This window comes from Triplophysa dalaica, chromosome 8 (assembly GCF_015846415.1).
Source record: "Triplophysa dalaica isolate WHDGS20190420 chromosome 8, ASM1584641v1, whole genome shotgun sequence".
Lineage (NCBI taxonomy): Eukaryota > Metazoa > Chordata > Actinopteri > Cypriniformes > Nemacheilidae > Triplophysa > Triplophysa dalaica.
Window position 1 is genome coordinate 14,224,622 of NC_079549.1, and position 20,834 is coordinate 14,245,455.

Sequence of the window (20,834 nt, forward strand, 5' to 3'; positions counted from 1 at the left end):
ATGCTTTTCAGGAAGTCAGCCTACAAACTGTTTATTTATAGTGTAATATTGAAATTTCAACATAAAAACATCAAAATCATATTTCTGAGCTCAGAATAGTAACAACGGACAAGTGAATCACCACAACACTAATAAAAGAATTGTTGAGATATGAAAACAACTGCGGTTACTTTTTACAGAAAAAAATTAAAACCCATCATAAAGGAGAAACAAATAAATCCAAGATAAAAACTTTTAACAACTCATGGCATATGAACATACAGGAAAAATTTAGAAAACGAAACTTTGCAACTCAAAAAGAAATAAAAAGGGATGACAAACCAGGGATTAAAATAAAATATGTTGTAATTCCCTCATCCTTGTGTTCTTCTGACTATATTACTTTATACCTTCTGTGGAATGGAAGGAGATCTTAAAAATGTCGGATCTGCTAATTTTCTATTCAATGAAAGTGAATGGTGACCATAGGTCCCCTCTTTCTCCCACTTAAAAGGGAAATTACAAATTTAGACATTCTGCTAAATATATTTTGTGTGAAGATTCAGGAAGGGCAAGTGAATGATAACAGAGACTTGAGATGAACTATGCCTTTAAATCTTAGACAATTCTTTGTCTAGTGTTAATTTCATGACAAAAATTAAAGCATTACACTGGTCTACCCCTCACTCTCTTCATCCTCTACAGCGGTATAGATACTCTGGTTTCTTCGTTTGATTTGAGGTGTGCCACCTGAGTGAATCGGTAACCCCTGTGTCTCCCCGCTGGTGCGTTTGGGAACCCTGGCTAGAGTGAGGCTACCCTCCTCCTCCGAGCTGCCCTGAGAGAGAGATTCTGAGGTGGACAGAGAGCTAGAGGGAGGGGGAAGTAAAAGAGACAGTGAGGAGCGTCTAGGAGCCTCCGTCTCCGGTGTAGCACGCGGTGGTGGTAGGACAAGCCTGCTTGCGGTCTCTCGCGAAGGGCTGCTGTCTCGATCGCTGTCCTGGCCCCCGACCTGCCCTTCTGGAACCACCGCATCAGTCCCTTTCTCCTCAGCACACCCTACCCCCTCCTCCTCTTCCTCCCATTCATCCTCGATGGTGATTTCATCAGGGTTGTAAGAGCTGGAAAGGACGGAGGTGTCAGTGGGATATTCACTGGGTTCATCTGTGCTACCCGTGCTCTGGTTGTCCTCGTCCTCCTCCTCTTCCGTTGCACCCTCCACCCTGTAATTCTGAGCACCCTGGCCAGCCAGGGCATATTTGTCAGTCAGCCCGAGAGTGGCACACAGCTCTGTGGTTTGGGGATTGGTGCAGAAGTTCGGGTGGGCATTGGGCTGAGGACGGTTGGGGTCATAGGCGGGCACTGTCAGACTGAAGTTTTCAGGAATGCAGAGGTCACCACTCAAATCACTCACAACCTCCATCATTGCTTCTTGTGATGCACTGAAATCCCACCTGAAAAGCAGTGATTCTGTATGACTACAGATATGGATATTCACTTGTGTGCCGTATATTACGAGGGAACAGCAGGAAAATAACAGGAAAGTGTGGCTTAGGCTCATACTTACGTAAATCTTTTTCTTGCATTAAAGACTTGATTTGAATGTAAAGCTAAATCTGCAGCTATTGTGTAAATGTTTACCGGGTGTGTAGACCGTTATCCTGTGGGGGATTCCAGAAGTTGCATGAAGGTTTTTGAAGGCTGTCTGTTGCTTTCAAGATGGCAAGCCACTCCGGATCATACTCAAGGTTCTGCGATGACCCCGGTCTATCTGGTACCTCCACAATCTGCGGTATCAAAACTGTAGTTTACGCACAAAGACTACATCTGCTGTTTGCACATCAACCGTCTTTGGTCAGATAAAAACCGAACACATTTCTTATGGGCGATTTGAAATTATTCTGATGTTGTATATGGCTAGAAAGAAAATCATCTTTACCTGAAGGAAATCTCTGTGTGGAAGACACTTGTCAAGTGAAAGAAACTTGGTGACCTTTGGGGAGGCATTATTCTTTGCCTACAGACGGGTATAAAAGAATGGGTATGATGTTACTTGCTTTCATATAAAAAAAACTCCATCCATTAAATCAATTCTTTACGGAAGTTTCATGTGTATATAGCCCATAACACGTACAAACAGGGCATGTAACTGTAAAATGAACTAATATCCAATTTAAATGAGAAGTGGGGCCACATTTGCATTCAAGTTATAAAATATTATGTTAAATATAAAATAAAATAACATATAAATGGCGAAGTTAAATAAAATTTTGAGTGATGGTCATAGGAAATCACCCATGGTTATTTCAATGTACCACAAATGATCAAAAAAAGACATTTTCCAAAACATTTCCATTGTAGCAAACCTGTGATGCGCTGAAAGTCTTAAATATAGTCTTATAAGAACTGACACACTGGGAGTAAATGGGGACCCACCTGGTGCTGCATCACTGCAGCAAACTTCACGTGCAGGTGAGCTGAGAACCAGTAGCTGGGCTGCAGGTGTTCTAGGAGTTCTGCGGCAGCAGGGCTGCCCAGGATCCCACTCTCTACTTCCTGCCTGAGAAACTTCTTCTTGTGCAGAAGCTGGTTTGTGTTTCCGTAGTTATATATGCCACGTGGCCAGTCATGCGTCATGAACACATCTAAAGGCATTTTGATCTGGAGGAGTGAGATTAAAAATTATACGTGGAAAATAAAAGAATCCTGAAACAACAAAAATCTATTATTGTTACTAGGTAGTTTTGATCCTAAAAGTGCCTAAACTATTATAAAGACCTGTTTACCTGTTTAAGCTTGAAGACATCTACATTCCTTATATGGTACACACTGCGCAATGTGTCTTGGTTGTATGGTGGGAACTCAAAGTGTCCTAAATTTTTAACAGATTTTTTTTAAATGTCATGTTTTGGTTGAAATCATGTGTTTCAAGACACTTGGTGCCATTAAAACTAACCTTTTTTGTAATCATGAGATTTAAAGATTCCAGAAAGACCACCAATCCGTACACCTCTGAAGCGTACAACACCAGCATAACCTAAAGAATAAGCAACATTATCTCCATTCACAACACATTGTGTAACAAGCACTATCAAGAAAAGGTTGATCAAATCTTAAAAAGGATCAATATTTTAAGAGGGGGAATCTTACCCATGTAATAGATGTTAGGGGCCACCCACCCTCCATAATGAAGCTCCTGGAGATAGTTTGATGCTTCGTGGTTTCCACCAATGAAAATCGTCAGAACAGGGGCCTTCTTTTCACCAGAGTAGTACCTTGGGAAATGCATTGACGAAACATCAGAAACGGGGAGCTACCAACATCTAACGTTAGACAGCTGATTTAAAAGCTGATCTTATGACATTGATGTTTAAAAATAAAATGCAATATTCACTTAAAAATCCTGCAAACATTAAATGTTCACTGTATCAGTACATGCATGGATTCAACCGGTAGATAAACTGGTGGATCCTGGGTTCGAAACTAAGAAAATGAATAAACTGATAAAACGCCCAGCTCGAATATGCACTTTAAATCACTTGGAATAAAAGTACGCCAATCTGCCAAATGCTTAACGTTAAATTTCACACACCATACTGGCCTACATCCTTGCATACCATTAATTTATATGAGGCGTTTACTGACTTGTAAAAAGTTTGCATTTGTCTATATTTGGGAGGCACCGCCATGCACTTCATATCCCCTTCATTTCTGACGGCCTGGAAATCTCCGCAGCAGAGGAGCAGATCTACTTTAACACCTTCTTTATTCTCCAGGTAACTGATGCTTTCATAAATCTTATCCAGCTCTCCATGACAACAGCCTTCGACTGCAATCTTCATCTTTTTTATTTCTAGATCATAACAGAACGTTACACTCAAAAACGGTTAAACACCTAACAGAAGTTTGGTTAAAAAGCGTTTACATCTAAACAGTTTGACATGTTGCGCTTCAAGCAAGCAGACGATTTGCCTCTCTTGATTCGCATGCGATTGTGCACATGCGCAGAACGATCATGTGACCAACACACAAAAATCATTTTTATTCTCTATTGACACTTTCCATTTACGCTCACTCTTCAATAATTTGATATTTTGAATAGAAGTAAAGTGATAAAGCAATATTATATTCGCCTATATCAATGTTCTCTTTAAATAAGTGTAGTTTATCAATGAATGAACTTGTAACGTGTCCCTTTAAATTACGTTAGACAACAATGAAACAAACCGAAAAAAATGAAAATGAAAATAAAGTCATATATCTGTAAGAATTAATTTCGTTTACACTGCTCCAGGCAGACAACTGACATCATTGACCAGAAGACTACAGACTGTCTTTACCTTTTGCTTTGTGATGTTTACCATTTCCTAAAGTACAATGCCATGTTCAATGCTGTTTTCTATTTGTTATTGTTATAACACATACAGTCGATGCTTTAGGCAAATATTTTTGGAAAAAACTAATGCAAATTATAGGCCTTGAAATTAAAAACTGAAAGTGTGGTGAAAGTGCGTCTGAGAATGTTTCGTTGATTACTTTTTGTCACGTGGTTTCTTTTTTGTGGTTATTTATTTATGTTTCATTCTCAGCGTTATAAGGATATGGCAGAAGAGATTTTGAAATAAATTATGAGCTTATTTAACTAAGTTTAATCTTTTTTTATAAGTTCAGCTGCCAATATTTGAAATTGATGAACATTTAAAAAATACGTCATGTTAGTTTGGAAACTCCACCAAGCGCCCTTCGTCGAAACAAAATAAATGTATGTCCCTTTAATTTTATGGAATTTAAGCTTTTAAACATATATTGGTTCTGTAAAGTAGTTGTTAAAGAATAGTTGTGTAAATATTTTAAATGTGCATTCATTTTTGTTTATTTTTTAATGGTATTGTGCTTTTTAAAAGACGATTTATATACTGAATGGTTAGTAAAATTTGCCACCCGCTGGTGTGGAATGTGCTGAACTTGTGGTCGGTGTCATGAATTAGTCTTGAAAGTGCTGCTGTGAATATCGCAATGATTAAAAAGTGTTTGTGGAAAGTGCCGCTGTGAATGTTTCGCTGAATGAATGATGGCGTGCCTGCTGGAGGCCCCTTTACGCATCAGCGTGTTATCTGTGAGTCTCTCTCATTATAAACATCAAAATCTATTATGTTCACTTTATTATTTCTCATATATATACTAGACATATTAGATAGACTTTAGAGAGCGATTAGGCCTTAAACGGTTTGTGGTTTATAATGACTGGCTGTGTGTTTATGTGGCTACTAGTAGAACTGGAGGTGCTCTGAACTGTCAAATCAAAGTTATAGTTAGTTTTCAATCTCTATTCGGAACTCCGGCTCCAAAATCACACTCAAACCTGCTTGGTTTTCTTTGGTAAGGTAGATCAATGATAATCTAATGGGAAATGTGAGGTAACGCCCCCCTTTTGACAGTTCTCTATTGTATTTGATCACATGTTGATCAAGCATTTATTTTGATAGTAGCATAGGTCTTTGATGGTATTTGAATGCAATACTATTGTACGTTGTTGCATAGCATGACGCTGAATGATGACCATATTTATATAATCGGGTATTAGCATGGTACATTTAAAGTAAAGTATTAGCATCAGAAGTGTCACTTTTGTCTGGGAAATGTCTCAAATCGTTAAGCTTCATGCATTGTTAAGACTGGCTTTTCTTTCTACTCTGTGAGACCCTAGAGACCCCCATTCTTTTCCAACACACATTCAAAACTAGGCTCATATAGTATTGATAGACATTAGCACACAGTATTTTTGAACAAGTACGCTTCTCATGTGTCTTGTAAACATTGGACTTTATCTATAGGTATTTTCATAAGATTATTATATAGTAAAATTTATGACATCAGACCCTGAAAAGAACATAGGGGGAGGGTTTAGAGGTACTATGTGTAACTTTTATCTTAAAATAATTCCCTGTCCTGTTCGTGTAAATGTATGCAAAAAATTGCTGCTTGTTTTAGCATCCAACTGACAAATGTTTCAATATGATCTATGTGTCTATAATCTATAATATTGATCTATAATAGCTCTATAATATTCATGTTGTTGCAGCGGTTCACAGTGATGCTTTTATTTGTCATGAGTAACTTGCCAGCATCAGAGAGACAAATTGGCTGTTTACGTCCTGTTGTTGTAGTTTTTGTAGTAGTGTTGAGGTAGTAGTAAAATTGCAGTTCAGTTATTTGCTTATCTAAATAGTGCCTGACATCTCCCAGGTACCCCTTACAACAGGCAGTTAATGAAGAAACTTGCTTTGACGTGGCTATCAAAGCGTCCAAAGGGTTCTGTAATAGCGACCAGAAAGCCAAATAACAGATATTTAATAATAACATGGTTCAAATGTTTTAATACTCTTGTGACTGTAATATGAATTTATTTGGTTGATGATCTGGCATTGCCTGCCAATTGCATAGACAGTTTGTTATGTCAGAGTTGAAATCTGACCATTATTCCCCCATTTCTCTGATCTTAAATTGAGCAAGCTCCAGTTTGAGAGTTGTAACCTGCTCTCCTTCTAGATGCTTCTATCAACAGTTGGCAACTGTAAGGATAAACAGACTGGTTGACTGTTATGACCCAGTGAGCCGGGAGAGGGTGGCTATGGGCCGAGAATGGGACTTGTGGCCTGGTTTGACGTCTCTGTGCGTTTGCTGAATCATGTTTGTGCTTTCATTTGTCACCATGCAGGAAGTCACAGCCACGAGTCGCCACTATGTTGACCGGCTTTTCGACCCCGACCCACAGAATGTGCTGCAAGGAGTCATGTGAGTACAGAGTCATGTGTCCGTCATGGGTCACGCTTTACTGTTGTATGGTAAAGGTGAGACTGTCACTTTAAACGGTTAACTTTTGGTCTTTAAACATACACACACTCATTCTGTAGAGTGTTTTATAACACAAGGGAAAAATAGATCTTGTGTGTTTGTGGTGCTGTACTGACTGAGAACGTTTGAACGCGACTCGAGTATCATCATCTTTATTTTTAACTCAGAGCTCAAGCTCTTGTTACTGTTATTCAGATGCTTCCTGACTGCCCCAGCCATACTTTTACTCAAAAGTAGAGCCGCCATCAGAGCAGAGCAGATTCTTTAAGAGCTTGTGCATTGGTTTATCAAATCTCAATTATTGTGTTTACGAGATGAATGCAGTTGCCCATGATATTCATGCAGTCCTTACTTTTCGGGTTGAGGCGTGTCTTTTAAAGTCAGAAGTTGGGATTGGTCACATTGAATGCTGCATTCAATTCGTCCTGGAAAGTTACCAAAAATTATATTTACAACAAGTACGTTCAAGTGATTTTAGTGAGAATAAAATAAATCTTCTGGGCAATTATTTATTTATTTTCTCTGTATCACTTCTCAACAAAGACATAAAGAGGTTGGGTGCTGCTAATTCTTGAAAATGTAGAGAAAACTATGTGCATTAGGTGTGTAATGGATGCTACTTGATCTACTTATTTTAGTACGTTTGTGCTGTTAAAGAGGATGGTAATGTAGTTGCAAAAGTCTTTTTCCTCAAAAAATGGATAAATTAATAGTTTTTTATAAATAACCGATGGAAACCAGCAACAGTATGCAAAACACGCAAACTAAACTATAATCAACATTCATAATAAAAAAAACGATGATCAATGCCAGGAAGCTTCTGGTATAAATGTCATGGAATCCTTTCCCAATGGTGAACCTTTGTTCAGCCCAACATGATCTAAATTGCACAAATATTTACATTGTAAATGTTGACTGTATGTTTAGTTATATAGTTGGTATCCCGTTGTTGTCGTTTCAAAACCTCAGATGTCCAAATTGGCTGTTTTTCAGGAGAAAACACTGTACTGTAAATGATTCAATACTGTGTTGTCAAAGTTGACAAGCACATTTTAATGCTTTGGATGCTTTTGTTAGATATTTGCAAAACCCAGTGACAAACTTAAAGCGTGACTAATAACTTTGATTTATGACAAAGAAAAAAAAGGAAAAAAAATGTAGATACAAGGTTTCAGAATGACACTAGCGATATGCAACTCTGTATGTTTTAGCTGTTTATTTAAAGTAGCAGTCCCAGTAACAAACTACATTTTAATTCAAGTGACAACGCAAGAATGATAAATGCAATGATGAAGCATCAGTTACACTCATTTATGATCTTTTCCCTTCATGGTCTTGCACCAGTTTGTAGTACAAGTAGGTTTATTTAGAATAACTGAGAGAGCACCACCAAGATGATTAAAAACTTTATATTTTGTTCTATTATTCTATTTTGACTTGTGCTAAAGCAGAAACGTGTTTGGTACAGTAAATAAATGTATGGGCTTGTGTTGACAGTGACATGAAGAATGCTGTCATCGGAAACAACAAACAAAAAGCTAACTTGATTGTTTTGGGAGCTGTGCCGAGGTAGGTCCACCCACTTTAACCAACTTTGAACCAATACAACAGCAATGCAGCCAATCAGAATCAAGAATCACACCTATAGAGGGTATGAACGTTGGGTCTCAACTCCTGGATGATAAGACACTCAGCAAAATGACTGCTTACAATATTAGGGAAACCCAATTCCGAGCAACATTTTAGTGTCCAGGAACACCTGACTCCTATGTAAGTCGTAGAGATGTCTTAAGTATCACCGTCCAGTCCAGCAGCTTGTGATTTCTGAAAAATAATTGTGGGTTTAATTCCCGGTTTCTTTGTTTCTCCTATTCTCTTCGGCCATTTTGCTGCGTGTTTTACCACTCAGGGGAACGTGTCTTTGTGCTCAAGGGGGCGTGTCCCGGCAGGAAAGTGATGTCAATGTATACCCTCTATAGTAATTTAACAAATTATAGTTGTTTCGGCTTCCAAGGCTCCACTAATAAAAATGACTCATATCTATAATCGCTCATTGTGCAATAATATTGTAACACAGTATTTAAAAAGTTTAAAGTGGAAACAGATAAAAAATAATATCTGATATAATAATGAGCATTCTGTGTTTTATTGTTTGAAGTTTTTCAATGTTATTACTGATAAAGTGTGTGTGTGTGTGTGTGTGTGTTTGTTTGTGTGTGTAGACTGCTTTATCTTCTCCAGCAGAGTTCATCCAGTCTAGAGTTAAGGACTGAATGTGCGGTGGTGTTGGGAAGTCTGGCAATGGGCACAGAGAACAACATCAAGTCCCTGGTGGACTGTCACATCATCCCGGCCCTGCTACAAGGTTCTCTCTCATTATCACTCTCTCGCCCTCTATTATTCACTCTTTTGAAATATGTACTGACCTGTGATGATGTATTTCCGAAAGAGAAACACAAATATGTTTTGTGTATGTGCAGGTCTTTTGTGTTCTGAGCTGATCTTCATTGAAGCATGTCTGCGCTGTTTAAGAACTGTTTTCATCAGTCCAGTAACACCAGTGCAGCTGTTATACACAGTAAGTCAACATCACGTCACCTTTTGTATTTTTATTACCCAAACATACACATACACATCAACTGTGAAGAGGGTACCAGTTTACACATTTGTCAGTACCAGGGAATTTTAAAATGACATATGCACTGGTCTAAACAGAAGTGTACAATTTTTTAGGACCTCACTGTGATCCCCCACCTCATGTCTCTGCTAAGCCGATCACAGCACACGCAGGAATACATCACGCAAATCTTCGCTCACTGCTGCAAGGTAACACTCTGACAACTCCGGTTCATCACACATTGAATACGCATCTATTCAGCTTGAAAAAACTCTTAAGTTTTGTTTGAATTAGTCATGTTATAGGAAAATATCTGACATACACAGACCTGTGACTGTACCTCTGATTTAATCATAATGCGCCTTTAAATGAATAGTCACCCTAACTTAAAATGTAAACAACTGAAAACATTTATTCACCTATATGTAATTCAAAATCTGTATAAACACAAACGAAGCTCAAAAGAAGAATTCCGAACATAAAAGATATTTTGAAGAACGTTGGTAACCAAAAAACATTGTGGTTTTGTGGCCATTCAATGGAGGTCAATGAGGGTCAAAGAGTCATTTCTCAAAATATCTTCTTTTGTGTTCCACAGAAGAAAGAGTGATATACAGGTTTTGAACGACATGAAGGTGAATAAATGATGACAGAATTGTTATTTTTGGGTGAACTGTCCCTTTGACAATGCAAAAAAATAGCTTGTTTCTCTCTATGTTTAGACTCCAGAACATCAGACAGTTTTGTTCAACCACGCTGCCATCCAGAACATTGCTCCTCTGCTCATCTCTCCATCCTATAAGGTCCGAAACAGAAGAGAACACATCATGTCTCAAGTCCCGTTTACACTCAAATGTGACAAAACCTGGACAACAAAACCAGTCTTAAGTAGCAAGGGAAAATTTTTAGTAATCGTCAAAAATACATGGTAGGGGTGAAATTTTACGTTTTTTCTATTTGCCAAAAATCATTAGGATATTAAGTAAAGATCATGTTCCATTAAGATTGTAACACAACTCAATAAAATGGAAGGAAGGAGGCGGGAACCGGAAGACATTTCATACATTTAATAAATGAATATAACAGCCGGCGGCCCCTCACGGACGACCGCCGGCGAACAAAACATGAACATAAATATAAATACAAACATAACATAAGTTCGGGCCCGGTCCTCTCTCTTCGACGGTCCGGTCGCTTGTTCCTTTTATATCCTCCCATCTCCTACGTGATTCGAGCCCGGTGTGCGCACAGCTGGCGCTAATTCACAATTACTCACCGGACTCGAACCACGGTCTCGCCCCGCCTACTCTACTACAAAGATATTTTATAAATGTCCTACTGTAAATGTACAAAAACTAAATTTTTGTGAGTGGATGGCCTGGCAGAGTGTCTCAGATCAACAACTTCAAATGCGATTTTCTCAATATTTAGATTTTTTTGCACCCTCAGATTCCAGCTTTGTAAATGGAGTTTAGTGTCCTATCCTAACAAGCCATATATCAATAGAAAGCTTATTTCTTCAGCTTTCAGATAATGTTAAAATCTCAATTTCAAAAAAATTACCCGTAAGACTGGTTTAGTCGTCCAGGGTCACAAATGTGTTTTCTTAATAAAATGATGTGTTTACATTTATAATTAGCTTGTCTGTGTACACGTCAGATGACTTTTGTGCTATATCTCACTTTTTTCACCATTTTGAGCACTGCGTGTTTTTAAGATGTTAAGAGTAATTCTTTTTTTAATTGTGCCTCATGATCACCGCTTTCTGTTTTTTTTTTCTTGTTATTAAAAATAAACTTAAGCCTCTTACGTGAGTCTAGTTTAAGGATACTTTACTTTTGCAGTTTAGTTTCCTAATATTACTACTTTAAGGTTATTACTACTTTAATTGTGATGTGCATGTTGTTTATATTTTGAGAAAGTGTGTTTTTTGAACTCTCACTGTAGGTGCGTATGCAGGCGTTAAAGTGTTTCTCAGTCTTGGCCTATGAGAACACTCAGGTGTCCATGACACTGGTGAATGGTAAGTGTGTCCCTCTTCATGCTTTTATCGCCACACGATGTTGTCCTCTTCCTCAAATATACTGAGATGAAATATCAATTGTTTGTGTGTGTTTCTTAGTGCTAGTAGATGGAGAGCAGCTCTCTCAGGTTTTTGTCAGAATGATGCAAAGGGACAAACCCATAGAAATGCAACTTACAGCTGGCAAATGGTGAGTAAATCTCACTTATGTAAAAGTATACTTTTACTTATTCCCGTTCTAACGTTTCTCTTTCTCTCAGTTTAACATACATGTGTCGAGCAGGAGCCATCAGGACAGATGACAACTGTATTGTACTAAAGGTACCAAATTAGATTCATCTGATTCAAATCAGAATCCAGTGCTGTAATGCATGTGTACTACATGATTCCATGTGTGTTTATATGGACAGACTCTGCCGTGTCTGGTGCGGATGTGCAGTAAAGAACGGTTACTAGAGGAGCGTGTTGAAGGGGCGGAGACGCTGGCCTACCTGATGGAGCCGGACATAGAACTGCAGCGGATCGCCAGTGTCACTGACCATCTCGTTTCCATGCTGGCCGATTACTTCAAATACCCCAGCTCTGTCAGTGCCATCAATGACTTTAAAAGGGTGACTTGATACTTTATATACACACACACACTCAATTTACACTTTTTTAGACACATTTAAAGGGCTCATGGGATGAAAATCTGACTTTTTCCACGTTTAAGTGCAATAATCGGTTCCCCGATCCATCTACCAACTCAAAGTAAAAAAAAAGGAACCCAGTAAGTTTGTTTTGATGTGCCTTTCCCTGCAAGCATGTGAGAAATCGAGCAGATTTTGCTCCTGTGACCTAGAGGGAGGCTCTTATAATGTTTCCGACCCATAGTCTACACAGTTTCCCCACAGCGCTGCCGCCATTGTTGTTTTCACAAGCCACAGCAGTGTAACGTAACGTGACGCCATGGCTAAAGTTTGTGGACAACGTGGAAAATGTAATGTAGTTGGCTGCACAGACGAACACAAGTATTTGTGTAGAGTCCCAACCTATGAAGAGACGAGACAGGAGTGGATTTATTTTATTTTTAGTGTAAATCCCTCGGAAACCAAAAATATAAACCTGCTTGTTTGCGCTAATCACTTCAAGCCAGAGCGCTTTATCAACCTGGGGCAGTACAAGCAGGATTAGCTTCAAAGTTGTTTCTCAAGAGGGAGCGACACCAACTGAACGAGACAAAGCTTCCGATGTGAGTAACATTTATCAACAGTCGGAATTGAAGTACATGTACCGTATATAGAGGAGGATAACGTAAGTATATGAACAGTCACAGGCTAAATAGAACATGCAAAGCCAGTGTTCAACTTAATCTCTATTTGTATGTTATTTGGCAAATAGGCTCTTGGAGTTTAGCTGTCTGCAGGTTAATACATTTTGTGCGTTAATATATTAAACGATTGCCACAGCCATTGAGTGTTTTTGAGCAAAATATGTAACAGACATTTCATGAAGACCCTAATAAATCATATCAACTTGTTGAAAGTGCTTATCCGATGAGTCCTTTAAACATGAAAACCAGGTTTAAACAGAAATTATCTAATGCAATTCCTATGATATTGTTTAGGCTATTTTAACTGTCAGTCGTTCTTCCTGTAGTTGGATCATGACCTGAAACATGCACATGAGCTCAGACAGGCAGCGTTCAAACTCTACGCCTCGCTGGGGTCCAACGACGAGGACATTAGGAAAAAGGTGAGACATTATGGGGCTCATCTGCACCTGTAGGCTGTTCTAGAGATCTGAGTATCAACACTCACTTGAAGACTTAAGGGTTTAATCATATGGCCTAGAAGTGCAGCATGAAGATTGATGTCTGTGACCCCAAATATCATTTTTCAATAAAGATCACAGAGACGGAGAACATGATGGACAGAATTGTTAGCGGCCTATCAGAATCCAGTATCAAAGTACGGTTAGCAGCAGTCAGGTACGATGCACAGTTTCACCTTCACAGTTCATTATTGTCTGCCAAAAATGTCGAAAAGCGACTTATAAATGTAAAATGTGTTGAAAGGGCAGCAGAAGTTGGTTAATGAAAGATTTTAAAGGATGCAAACAAAAACATATTTATTTCTTAAAATCTCCTCTAGATGCTTGCACAGTTTATCGCGATCTGTACAACAGCTAAGAACAAGTTTCCATGATCACGCAGTATGGAAGCCGCTAATGAAGGTACGTATGCACCTGACATTGAATTACACGAAATCGAACGTTAAGGTCCAAGCTGTCATTTTTTTTGAGGATCTTTTGACAGAAATGCAATATAATATACATAACTATGTGTTCAGAGGTGTATAAAGACCTTACATAATGCAACGACATAGTTCTGTGTCAGCTACCATAGTGGTTAAAAGGAAGGGGTAGAGTGAGGCATTGGTTGCAATTCAAAACCTCAACGCCAGATGCCGCTAAATTTCATTTACTGGAGGTTTGAGGGATACTGTCTGAATGCATGTTTGTTTTTGTGGGCAGTTATTACAGAATGCACCAGATGAGGTGCTGGTGATGGCCTCTTCAACACTATGCAACTTACTTCTGGAGTTTTCCCCCAGCAAAGAGGTAAATACTATAAAAATGCACACAATTTAAGGAGCTAAAGATTTTATGTTTGGGATTTGAAGAAAAGTTTGATACTTGTTTTTGCTCATCATTATGAAATCATCTCCATACTATTTGAGCTCCAGCCATAATTGTTAATTCTGTACATCAACGTACAGTAGTAAAACAATTATTTTGAATTGAACTTCTCATCATTAAAATAAATCTTCTGAAGAGATGAATCCTCATTGCTTTGTTCTGTAAAGGGATTGTGTGTGTTTAGACATGTTTTTTTGTGTTTGTACACAGCCTATCTTAGAGTCTGGTGTCATTGAGTTACTATGCAGCCTCACACAAAGTGACAGTCCAGCCCTGAGGGTCAATGGCATCTGGGCTCTCATGGTAAGAGACCAATTCAGTGCTGTTCACATTTAATCCAGACCCTGGACCACAAAAGAAGTCATAAGTAACGTGTGTATATTTGTAGCAATAGCCAACAATACATTGTATGGGTTATAGATTATGGGCCATTAGGTTATTACGGAAAGATCATGTTCCATGAAGATATTTTGTAAATTTCCTTTACTTCAAATTTTATGTAAACCTTAGAATTACAGCTTTCGGGTTCATCTACTCTCTACAACGTCATTACAGTGGTAAGCCAATAAAGAGCGTTAAAACAAACTTCTTAGCAACGGCCTACTTCAACTAATATGATGGACAACTTTTGTTGGACAACGATTTCTCAGTATTTCATTTTTTTGGCACCCTCTGATTCCAGATTTTCATATAGTTGTATCTTGACAAAAAATAATCCTTTCCTTACAAATCATACATTAATGCTAAGCTTATTTATTCAACTTTCAGATGATGTATAAATCACGATTTCAAAATATATACCCTTACGACTGGTTTTGTAGTCTAGGGTCACCATATTGTATTATTACTATCCCAAAACTATAGCGAAACCCTCCACTTGTACATAAAGCTCAACATGTACGGTTTGTCAATTGGATGTGTCATATGTGTACTTGTGTAGAACATGGCGTTCCAGGCAGATCAGAAGGTGAAGGTGGAGATTGTTCGAGCACTGGGCACAGAACAGCTGTTTAGACTATTGTCTGACCCTGATACCAATGTGCTCATGAAGACACTGGGGCTGCTTCGAAACCTGCTCTCTACCAGACCAGTAAGACAAATGCTGACTAATGTATTCTCTTTTCCAGAGTATGACAACCTTATCAGTTTCCTGTAACACACACACAAGCTAATTGTCTCTTGTTTGTCGTAGCATATAGACCAGATCATGAGCTCACATGGAAAGCAGATAATGCAAGCGGTCACTCTTATCCTGGAGGGAGAACACAGCATAGAGGTCAAAGAGCAGGTTAGATACACAAACACACTTGAATGCTAACATGTTTAAGCGTTTAAAGGATATCAATAAGTGTCGTCTTTTTGCAGACTCTGTGCATATTGGCCAACATCGCCGATGGAAACACTGCCAAGGAACTCATTATGACTAATGATGATATGCTCCAAAAAATCAAATATTATATGGTACAGTCAACTGGTTTCATTTTCCAAATGCTTGTTTGCATTGATGCATGCTGCATTTACAAAATTCTGCTGTTGTCTGTGTTTCAGGGTCACTCAAATGTGAAGCTGCAGTTGGCCGCCACCTTCTGCATCTCCAACCTCATCTGGAATGAGGAAGATGGTGAGGAGTAAACTTGCTCAAAGGCAACATATATGCACTGTGATTTTATTCATTGTTTGAGATGTTTATGTGTATCGGATATGAGCAATACAGGATCGTCTTTTCCTGCTTGCTCTAGGCTCACAAGAGAGACAAGACAAACTGAGGGAGATGGGCTTTGTTGATATCTTACACAAACTCAGCCAGGTATCAGATCCCAACCTCTGTGACAGGTAAAGTGCAGATTTAAATTCATCTTTTAGCTTTTTGGTTTGCTACCGTAACTGTGACGTGATCATTCGCATCGACCTTCTCTCTCTCAGGGCAAAAACAGCAATGCAGCAGTACTTAGCATGACCTCGGACAACGGTGTGACGTGCCCTAACAACTCCAGGAGCATCTCCTGTGCTTTTGTTTTAGATTTGCATTTATTTTTTGCTCTTCCCATTTTGTTTCGTTGCACAAGACACCTTTTGTTGTGGAGACTCCCGAAACAACTCAAATCAGAGACTCTGTTGCCAGGGGCCACAGCACCGTTTGGGCTTTCAGATACGTTGGGTTAATGTTTTCTGCTGAACTCTTGGGACTATTTTTGTTTGTTTGTTTTGGACTTAATGTGAAGGAAAACGTCCTCAAAGCGTGTTGGAGCGCCACCAGGTGGTTTGGAGACTTGGACACTTTGGACTCCCTTAGGAGAAAGCTGACTGACCTCTCAGTGCTAAGCTTATAGGAGCCCAGTCTCCTTATTTTGGTTTGCTGATTTACTATTGATTATATTATTATAACAATTATTGTTATTATTATTTTAATTTAGACTTTGACACAAGGAGAGGTTAGAAACAAGACTGTTTTTTTTTTGTGGATACATACCTCGTAAATATATATATATATATATATATATATATATAAATATGAATATATAAATATATTTTTTGGATTTTTAATTTACCCTTTCAGGTTGTTTTTCCCCTTTGTATTTTCCTCTCTGTAATATAGGCTAATTTGGGTATATGTGGAGAGGAAGCATGCTGGGTAATATACCCACACAAAGCATTTAATAGAAACCATTCAAACGATTCGAAAGTTTGTTTGCTTTACCACTGGATAATATTTTTTACTCCCTCCCTTTACAAAAAATTGTCTCCCCACAAAACCTCATCATAACACCATCTTTATGAAGCTCAATAGTGAATGTTTCCACTCAAATATACGCAGGCCTCTGCCATGGAGCAGCCTATTGGTTTGTGTCTTTTGTTTTTTACTGGGATGGGAAGGGTTATTTAATTTAAATCAAAGAGATTGGCCTAGTGGGTACTTCTAAAATCTTGTGGGAGTGACAGAAAACTCCATGCATGTGCATAACATTTCAACTTGAGTTTACCCACTTCGATGGTCTTCATGAAAATCACTACACATTGAATACACTTGAAAATCAGCATTTTGAACAATTATTTCATTGAGAGGTTTAAAGAAAGAACTAAAAGAAGCACAGAAGTCTGTATTCCTATAAAACATCACCTTTCGTTTTATTATTCTGGCAAGAGTCTCTTGTAAAGCTTGTTACAGTTAATAAAATACATTTGGACCCCTGTAAGCCCTGGGTCGTGCAACCCCCCCACCCCCCAATCCCTCCTGCCATATATGCAGGCACATTCCTCATGCAAATGAATTGGACATGCAGGAAACCCCCAGACCCCAAAGTCCATAAAATTTCCTACTATCCACATTCAGACTCCCTGACCTACATAAAGAAAATGGAGACCAAATTCTGTTTTGAGAAGCAATGTGCCCTTTTCCAGTTTAAGCAAGCACATGTTAGTTAGGACGGACAGATGGTGTGCCTACACCACGAGTTTGGATGGACCTCAGCAAATTGATGAAACGATATGATGTCATTCCGGTTCTCAGTAATATGCCAACTATTGAAACTAGTGGGAGATAATGCTGGCGTCTTAGTTGCTGGTCATCGGATATCAGAGATGCTGATGTGACCGTGATTATACTGTAATCCGTATTCACATGGGTGGCGAGAAAAATGAATGGGCACCAGCTGCAAGAAACATCTGTGAGGTTCTTCATGGGAGTCTGCTCTTAGGATAGCAAATAAATAAATGCATATTTAATTAAATAAACAGTGAAATAAAAGTGCAGTGCTCTCAATTGTGACACGACCAACCGCTTTTGATAAGTGACGTGAATGCTGAAGAATGGGGAGGGCTATAGGATTTCTTGTTTTGTGAGAAGGCACGCTGGCAGGATGGCTAAAGCTGTGTTCATTTAATTCTATTTATGCAGACGTCACATTTGCAGACATGCCAAGCTCTCTGGACCGTCTATGTTCTGCACAATATATGGCATATCAACCCCTAACACAGTCCCAACTGACCATAAACTGGCACTCCCTCCCTAATGTTCAGATTAACTCGATTCACTGTTCCGGATGTTACAATGACTTTGTTTGACCTTGCGGTCGTCTTAAAATCTAGTTTGTTGCCTTGAGTATGCCTTATATTTTATGTAAAGAGGGGCAACCTGGGAAATAAAATTTGATTTATGAGGCTGCTACATGCTGGAGTGCTTGGCATGTCATTTAGGGTAAAAAATGAACTCTCACCAAGTGGCAAATGTGTGTAAATATTCGCATTGGCAAGTGAATAAAATTAGGCTACAGGACAGATGGCCGTTAATTTGTTTTAAGCAATTTCAACTTTTTTGTAAAGCAATTGATAGTTTGGCCATTTGTGACTTCTTTCTATATTACTTTCAGACTTGCTTTAATCACCACAGGGGAACATTTAACATAAAAAAGACAAATTCTATATATAATTATAAATAGTTGTATAATAATATCTATATAATTTTCTTTCACTTTTACTATATACTGTATATATGTGTGTGTGTATATATATATATATATATATGCTGTATGTGTATACAAATACATTTATATATATATATATATATATATATATATATATATATATATATATATATATAATTTATATAATATTGACTTATATTTATAGTTTTAATATAATATATATAATATACAAGGGAGACATAGGGACTAAATATTTTAAGGTAACAATGCAAAATACAGTTTTTTAATGTAATTAATTTCCTTATTTGACGCTTTTTTTCAGTGTGGCTCATGTACATTTTGATCCCTAGCTTTGTGTCTCAAAAAGAAACATGACCTTCAGCTCATCCATAACCTAACTTTCAGCTCATTCTAAATCAGTTTCTCTCAACTCCAGTCATGGCGACCCACATTTTGTCCGTCTCTAACACACCTGATCCAACATACAAACTGCACAATACTGTAAACTTGAGACCCACTGCTCTAAATCCTGCTAGTTTTGACTGAATAAACTGAAGCAATCTCTAAATTGACTAAATTGGATCATTTCCCAAGGTGCTGCATCCTCATTCTGACTAAATATGCCGTTTTAGCCACCGGAGGACAGAAATAAAGTGTTGGGCGTCATAGATAATGTGCTGTGACAGCTTCATTCGTTTCCAGAGTATGGAAATTTAAATATGAATTCATTTTCCAAGGTAAATAATTCATAGAGTAAAAACATCATTTTGGTAATACAGAATCGTTGCAAAAAATAACAAACTCCACCTGACAATTCCTTTATTCTGGTGTATGCGCGATACTCAGTCAACTTAAAATTTTGTTATATAAAATCCTCACAGGTTTTCCGCAGTTCGGCTGCTGTGCCTGTGAATGCCCTGTAACGGATGTAAATTTAAAAGAGAAACAATCGTGAAGTTGTGCTCAAAGGGAAAAGACTGGCTGGTATCAGGTACAAAGGAGCTCCAAAGTAACCGAGACCGTGGCCCTGTTGTAAATTCAAGTGACCCGCTTTGCTTTCGTAACCGATATGGACCCTCAGAAGTGGGATTGCCTTAACCATGCTGCATTCATGCGTCGTCTACGTATGCAGCTTACTACGATTTGCAACAGAGCCACTATCTCGCAAATTACAAGAGTGTCAACACGAGTCAGTTTTGTGTTATCTCAGGACGTAGAGGTGTTGGGGGAATTGCAGTCGGCCCGGCTCTCCTCTCAAATGTCCTCATTAACTATTACAGTCAACTAGTCACAATCTGTCTTTCACAGTGGTGGTCCCTCTTCATCTATGAAGCTGATATGCTCTGTGGACGGCGTCCCTCCTGGTGCCCACTCCTGCATCTCGATCTCTAACTGAGGAGGTGTCGGCCCGGGGTTCAGCTGGGCCCACGACGTACCGAAAGAGACCTGGCTTTCGGGAAGGGAGTTGCAAGGCGGCGACATGTGCGGGCATGACGGAGGAGTGCACGACCGCGACTGAATGGAAGGAGCGGAGGAGGAGGGAAAGGGGCTCATGCCCAGCCTGTGGTCGCCAGGGGAGTTACTGATCGATGGAGGGGCCGAGCAATGAGAAAACTGAGGTGGGTTGTCCTGTGAGACGGGTGGAGGTAGCAAACCTCTGCAGTGATTTGCAGGACAGGAGAGGTGTGGCCCCTGGCATGGAGAACAGGAAGGAGACTGAGAGCGAAAAGAAGGAAGTGAGAAAGAAAAGGTGAGAGGGGCTTGCGACGGCTGGTCTTGGGCGTACGCTTGGCTAGAAGGCCCAGATCCTTCTGTTTGGTCTGTGACTGGACAGAGGAGGGTTGGTAAGGAAGGCCCCCTTGAACAGCCTTTTGGAGACACCTGAGCTTGTGTCTTGGGTCTCTGTGGAGGACTGGTGGGTGTGAGACAGCTGGGTAAGACTATGCTCCCAGTGTCCACACTGTCCAATAGGGAGCGGCTAGGCCTGAGTGGGGAGGACGGTGAAGCTGTGGGTGAGGGAACCGGCGGCGGGGGTATTGTTGGACCGCTGTTGCTGCTGGGAGACATTGGCATCGTTGCGTTGAGGGCTGTCAGGAGGGGTTGAGATCCAATGAAGAGCAAGGGACGGAGGAGACGTGTCATTTCCTGTAGCTCTTTGCTCAGTTGAGACACTTGATGGGAGAGACTAGTCATCTGTGAATAATGTAGGTTCAATTATTAAATGTTTTATTTTTAATATGCACATCATTCATTCATGATA

General features: G+C 39.2%; 3 protein-coding genes across 4 annotated transcripts in view; 1 reads left to right on the forward strand and 2 right to left on the reverse strand.

Moving 5' to 3' along the window:
- Positions 1 to 15: 15 nt before the first annotated feature.
- dbr1 (debranching RNA lariats 1) lies at positions 16 to 3,964 on the reverse strand. Its single transcript, XM_056755019.1, has 8 exons — positions 3,625 to 3,964; positions 3,130 to 3,254; positions 2,936 to 3,016; positions 2,766 to 2,851; positions 2,416 to 2,640; positions 1,919 to 1,996; positions 1,621 to 1,766; positions 16 to 1,433 (listed from the first exon to the last, which is right to left on the reverse strand). The coding sequence occupies exons 1-8, from the start codon at positions 3,819 to 3,821 to the stop codon at positions 656 to 658; spliced, it is 1,716 nt and encodes a 571-aa protein (XP_056610997.1). The 5' UTR covers positions 3,822 to 3,964; the 3' UTR covers positions 16 to 655.
- A 585-nt stretch (positions 3,965 to 4,549) lies between these two features.
- On the forward strand, positions 4,550 to 18,527 carry armc8 (armadillo repeat containing 8). Of its 2 annotated transcripts, none has more exons than XM_056755705.1 (22): positions 4,550 to 4,741; positions 6,698 to 6,774; positions 8,332 to 8,403; positions 9,057 to 9,199; positions 9,315 to 9,412; positions 9,568 to 9,660; positions 10,174 to 10,254; positions 11,399 to 11,474; positions 11,574 to 11,664; positions 11,735 to 11,795; positions 11,885 to 12,085; positions 13,113 to 13,208; positions 13,361 to 13,443; positions 13,607 to 13,688; positions 13,989 to 14,075; positions 14,364 to 14,456; positions 15,094 to 15,243; positions 15,346 to 15,441; positions 15,519 to 15,614; positions 15,702 to 15,774; positions 15,893 to 15,986; positions 16,077 to 18,527. In XM_056755705.1, the coding sequence occupies exons 3-22, from the start codon at positions 8,336 to 8,338 to the stop codon at positions 16,108 to 16,110; spliced, it is 1,896 nt and encodes a 631-aa protein (XP_056611683.1). In that variant the 5' UTR covers positions 4,550 to 4,741; positions 6,698 to 6,774; positions 8,332 to 8,335; the 3' UTR covers positions 16,111 to 18,527. The 2 variants fall into 2 exon arrangements, with proteins under 2 accessions (XP_056611683.1, XP_056611682.1); XM_056755704.1 differs by lacking the exon at positions 4,550 to 4,741 and adding an exon at positions 5,034 to 5,095.
- Positions 18,528 to 18,833: 306 nt separating this feature from the next.
- The window catches only part of kcnh3 (potassium voltage-gated channel, subfamily H (eag-related), member 3), a 102,859-nt gene continuing 100,858 nt past the window's right edge, over positions 18,834 to 20,834 (reverse strand). Inside the window, exon 15 of the mRNA XM_056755661.1 lies at positions 18,834 to 20,767. Within this exon, the coding sequence (XP_056611639.1) occupies positions 19,877 to 20,767 (891 nt within the window). The 3' untranslated portion in view covers positions 18,834 to 19,876. The remainder of the gene's footprint in view (positions 20,768 to 20,834) is intronic.

Coding starts and splice junctions, on each gene's coding strand:
- dbr1 (XM_056755019.1), bottom strand. CDS start 3,821: ATGAAGATTGCAGTCGAAGGCTGTTGTCATGGAGAGCTGGATAAGATT. Junction 2,852..2,935: donor ATCTCATGATTACAAAAAAG/GTTAGTTTTAAT, acceptor TTAAAAATTTAG/GACACTTTGAGTTCCCACCA. Junction 1,434..1,620: donor GATAACGGTCTACACACCCG/GTAAACATTTAC, acceptor ACTGCTTTTCAG/GTGGGATTTCAGTGCATCAC.
- armc8 (XM_056755704.1), top strand. CDS start 5,048: ATGATGGCGTGCCTGCTGGAGGCCCCTTTACGCATCAGCGTGTTATCT. Junction 6,775..8,331: donor AATGTGCTGCAAGGAGTCAT/GTGAGTACAGAG, acceptor TTGTGTTGACAG/TGACATGAAGAATGCTGTCA. Junction 9,200..9,314: donor CATCCCGGCCCTGCTACAAG/GTTCTCTCTCAT, acceptor GTGTATGTGCAG/GTCTTTTGTGTTCTGAGCTG.